Source organism: Branchiostoma belcheri, unplaced genomic scaffold (assembly GCF_001625305.1).
Source record: "Branchiostoma belcheri isolate BF01 breed outbred unplaced genomic scaffold, Haploidv18h27 scaffold107, whole genome shotgun sequence".
Lineage (NCBI taxonomy): Eukaryota > Metazoa > Chordata > Leptocardii > Amphioxiformes > Branchiostomatidae > Branchiostoma > Branchiostoma belcheri.
In genome coordinates this window covers 1,003,507-1,008,902 of record NW_017802458.1, presented here as the reverse complement: position 1 = coordinate 1,008,902, position 5,396 = coordinate 1,003,507, and the positions used below count along the sequence as shown (strand labels likewise).

The 5,396-nt window shown below is 38.2% G+C and overlaps 1 protein-coding gene across 1 annotated transcript in view; it reads right to left on the bottom strand.

The window, feature by feature from the left end:
* Positions 1 to 3,238, bottom strand: part of LOC109479444 — a 10,062-nt gene extending 6,824 nt beyond the window's left edge. Inside the window, exons 1-2 of the mRNA XM_019781412.1 lie at positions 2,956 to 3,238; positions 2,301 to 2,537 (exon numbers count right to left, since the gene is read on the bottom strand). Coding sequence (XP_019636971.1) covers positions 2,301 to 2,537; positions 2,956 to 3,055 — 337 coding nt within the window. The 5' untranslated portion in view covers positions 3,056 to 3,238. The remainder of the gene's footprint in view (positions 1 to 2,300; positions 2,538 to 2,955) is intronic.
* Between the last annotated feature and the right edge of the window lie 2,158 nt (positions 3,239 to 5,396).

Sequence of the window (5,396 nt, the reverse complement as noted above, 5' to 3'; positions counted from 1 at the left end):
TCGCGAACGGTATGTCGTATGACCACCAAATTTTCAGAGAATGGTGTACTGGTAAAAATTTATCATATATACAAATTTATGTCGTTATGATGTAATATGACGTCATTATGACGTCATTAACGTGATTTTATTGGCCAAAACCGTCGAAATAGGTTTTTTCCCTTAAAACTAAATGGTATTCAACATAACTGTATCAAAAGTGTTTATGACAGAATATTATGGTGTACTAAGTCTTATGTTGCCCATAGCAACACTGATGACGTCATAAAATGACGTCATGCATATTTAAGATATCCGCCATCTTGGATCATCAATCTTGAATTTTCAAAAATAGTTTTTTTTCATGATCAACCCTGAAATACATCGTAAACATACTAAAGACCTTCATTTAAACCTTTTTTTGGAAAAAGATTTGGAAGTATTGATGAAATTTTAATGAAAATAACCTGTATATACCTGTTCTAATGATATGGTCCGCCATCCTGGATTTTGGCCAATGACGTCATCAAATTAGCATACATTATGCATATTTAATGATAAGATTTACATAAAATTATATGGGATGTTATTAATATTAGAAACCATGAGTAACTTTGACATAAAACCCATAAAATTCTAGTGTTGAAACAAAAAGTACTAAATTTAGCAAAAAATGCCTGTCAGAAACCCGTTGCCATGGCAACACAAAAAATTATTATCTTATTCCAATGATAGAGAATTGTTGCCAACAATATTCTAGGAAAAGTCACCAAGTTTGGCCGTTTTACGGCTAGCCGTTCAGACGCTAGGTGACATCAAAAGTTGCCGCGGGCACTTTTAGCCCCCCCCCGGTCCTACGGTGGGTTAATACAGTTAACCCAATAAAATCTCAACAGTCAATCAGCAAGAGGAATAGGGTAAAGCAGCTTATTTGGTTTAAATATTCTAACATTAATTCATTAAAAAATAGCAAGGTACATAGAAATGTAGGTTATATGACAGGTTCCTACCGATTTCTAACAAAAAAGACTTCTTTTCCTGGCCAATATGAAAAAAAGGATTATTTCTATTATAAGTATGTATATATATTACATTACCTATAACGTAGCCAAAAAGTCAAAAGAAAACCATTTTAAAAGCCTGCAACAAGAAAATGAAATGACTCCATGGGGTATTTGTCCACTCTACCTTCATGCCAAACCCCATGTTCTTTGGCCCCAAAATGAAAACATTGAATCCATTTAACGAAATGGCAGGAGAATGAGAAGAAGCATGAGAGAAAATAATATGAAAATAAAAACGGAACCTTAAAAAACAGAGTTAACAGAAGACTAACATAAACTGAACTTAAAATCGCATTAATAATCAAAATAATAGAAATCAATTATTCAAATAATACAACAGTAATACCATCATATCTGGGATTCTGAGGTGGGCAACTGATGACCATTGCACTTCCCCACACGCCAACAGGTAATCCAAACTTACACCCCTTTACCTCCGCCCCAAAACACGGTGGTCAAAATTGGGCCCCGATCTCCCCACCTGCAATAGAACCCGAACCGTGTTCGATCTGACGTAATTCGAACAGAACGGTTTTCGAAATTGGGTCACCCGCGGTCATTTAGTTTAGTCTTCCGGTCCCTTTTTACATGTGTACCTCCTAACAGAAAAAAAATCACCTTTAAACAAATATAAACCATTTCCTGGACAACTACATGTCTGCCTTCATTTTGTAGTGGGCTGAAACATGAAACGAAGCTACTGCCGTCATGGTGGGTGACCTTGAAGATCGCAATACCTGTACTCGCCAGCGTAAATAACCACTAGTCAATTTCATGCCGTATGACATTTGTCTAAAACCCGTTTCAGATTGGAAGCATGAAGAGCCCTACATATGTCATTGGCGGCTCAAAATGACCGTAACAGGTTTTTCCAAAATCGTGTCCAAGGGATTTTCGAGAAATGACCTTGGTTTTGAATTATGAACAATTGAGTGCAAAAAATGTAAAAAAAAATTGCGTTTTTTTTTCACATTTATGTCGACAAAAACTATACTTAAAATCAGAAATAAAAAAAAAATTCCTAAGACACGATTTTTGATCTTATTCCTAGTGGTTGAAAAATATAAAAATCGGGGATTTTGGGTAACATACGTAGCCAATCTTAAACGGTGTTTGCCTAAAAACATGACTCGGACCAAACTAAAGCAATCTGATTTTCTACCCTTCTGACGAAGGTAACTACTGTTATTATAATTTTATACCAAATTCAAACTTTTCATGACTGCTAGCTACTTGAGAATTCAAGACACGAAATACCTCTGTTATCTTCCTGTGGTGAAGCGTGAGGTCCATACATTTGGTTGTGAAGCAAGCCGACGACTTTCCGGCCCACAGTTACTTGCCGTCTGTCCGTCCCTTCACCGGATGGTTGTTCATCATTACTGTTTGTCTGTTGTAGAGACAACTGTCGGTTGATTTCATCTTTGTCGACGTAATTGTACATGTGGGTGTCAGGATCGTTATCGTCCCCATTGCTTGGTGTGAACTCTGCACCTGTAAAACGTTCAGCAAACACACGATCATGATTTGTCCCTTTCAGACATTTAAGGTGATTCCTAATTTCGAATTTGCATTAATAATGAAGCCATGTTTTTCGAAATGCAAACGGTAGGAATTTCACACGCAAATTGTAATTCAGAAAACATAAATTAAAATAGATTATGGCCATTATGACCTTATTTCCATAATCAATGAGACAAATCCAATGTTAATAATGAGAAACATTTACAAAATTACTATATATTTCACGGAGGCATAAGATATTGTTGGTACATATAGCGACTGAGTTTGTCTCGAACAGCAAAAAGTAATCCTGGCAGGTTTCCTGCCGTCTGTTGTTACCATATATATGATATATTGAGCAAAAGAAATAAAGTACCATGACGTGTGTCCATACTAGAGTGTATCATACCTGTACTGAAGTCTTGGTGAGGAAGTGGTGGCAACGGGCGACGAGCTTTGTTGTCTCCACTTTGCGCCATCTGACGTGGAGCTTTTTCCGTTGTGCTCATCGTCGACCATTCCAAGCAAGGAATCCCGTGATCCTAAAAATTTCGAAGGCCCTACAACGCTTTGTAGATCAAACAAAAAGGTTTCTACTCCATATAAATGATTAAATTCAGTTGGGAAAAGACAACAAGCCACAAGGGAGAGAAGCGAATGTCTTGAAATAAATTCTAAAAATGTTCGATGATCATGAGGAAGCAACACCGTAGTGAAACAGTGGCTAAAACATCGTACCTAGACTTATTAAGTAAAACAAATAACTAATTCATAATTTAGGCTAACTATGAATAATTCTATGTGCTTATGAAATGGCCTTAGAATAATATATAGAAGTCTACTGTCTGAAATAAGAGGCACAAAGATCAGACGACTGAGGTAAAACTGCTTAGAACATAACAAAATGTACAATGAACGTTAGTGGTATGGTTGTGCGCACCATAAAGTGTGTTCAATCAATTGGAGGCCCCCAAATGAAGTGAATATAGTTTAGCACTAGGCGCAGGCATATGAAAATACATGCGGGGGTGTATACATGTAGACTGTTCAATATGCACTAGGGAGAGGCCGAATTTCTTATTATTAGTCTACCGGTCTACCTATCGTAAACACGTCAAGCTGGGCCCCCTTAAAACACAGCCATTGTAGGCTGAGTAATTTTTCCAAAAGCCATACTGGTGTGCATATAGAACATTACTAGTTTCTAGGTGCGTCAAAATTATTTTATACACGACTTTTTCCAGAATCTTTGAAAATAGGAGCAAAATGGATATGGGTCGATAGTTTGTAAATATAGATGGGTATCCAGACGTATAAAGAGGAATAACATTGCGGTGGTCTAAAACGACCTCAAAAATCCCCACTCGTAGCTAATTAATATTAATGAAAATAAGATGTCAATCACACTTGTCACCATTGGCAACTGTCCATGATTGGTTGACACTTTTGTGGGCCGGCTCTAGGAATGTTTACCTTGCTGTTTGCCCCCCCCTGTGAATTTTTCTAATGCCTTTAGGTGTTGCTTTACGCACAAATTAAAAAAAAATGAGTTTTGAAGGTAAAAGGTCAACGACCGAAAATGACATTGGCACATGGGCCGGGCGTTGGCGCCAGTGAAGCTCCGCGTTAGCTTGTCACTTCTTTATCTTTACCTAGTTTCATAACCAACATATCGATTTTGTAGGTTCCTATTTTAGTTTTTCTGTAGGATTGCCCGGTCGTGAGTTTTTTTGTGAAATATTCGGGCCCGCTGCTGGGTGTTATGGAGGCATGCCGGCCAGACACTTAGTGGGCGGGGCCTATTCACATAGCAACGGGGATTTTTGCATAGTGACCAGACCACCGTGGTGATACATAACATAACATAACATAACATAACATAACATAACATAACATAACATAACATAACATAATAAAATGTAACTTAAGTATAATCAAAGGGTAGTTGTGATAAAAAACGGAACTGACTGGTATAGTACAGAAAACAAACTAAATAAATATGACAAATGATATAAATGATCATGGAACTGAATTTGCATATCAATGTCTATAAACAAATTGGAAAATTAACAACAAAGAAACCATATTAACTGATGAGTGAAGAAAAGGTGGTCTTAAGGACACTGAGTGTTCTTGCATTTCTGACATGAGGAGGAAGTGAATTCCAGAGGGCTGCACCGGAAAAAGAAAGCAATCTCCTTTTGTACAGCAAGCGAGATTTTGGTAGCTGAAGTCCCCCCTGTGTGCTTAGTCGGGTATTGTGTGTGTGTGTGTGTACCGGTGGATGTTGTACATAGTTGAGAAATGTGTGGAGGTGGCATTTCATCAAGTGCCTTGAACATAAAAGTAGCCTTGGGTCGTTTGTGGTGCTGGGCTACCGAAGTCCAGCCTAACAAGTTGCACTCGAGGTGTAGCGGTCACACCCTAATACTACCCTGCCCGCTCTGTTTTGCAGCTTTTGTAATTTGTCTACATGCCTCTTACCTCCCTGGTCCCAAACAGTGCTGCAATATTCTGCACGAACAACTATCAAAGGGGTGCTAGTGTAACGGAAATGAAAAGAAGCCTACATTGGGGGTCGCTGGAAGACAGACGTAGAATGTCCAGACTGTGCATGATGTACAAAATGACTAATAAACTGGTGGACGTACCAACCACTAAGTATCTGATACCAGCCCAGAAAAGAGCAAGAAACGGTCATGCCTTCAAATATTAGAGTTATCAACCAAGAATTGAGGTATTCAAAAACTCGTATTTCCCCAGAACTATCGTATACTGAAATTCGTTGCCACCAAGCACAGTTGGGGCATCACCACTAGAAAGCTTTAAACAACTCCTGCAATCAAATGT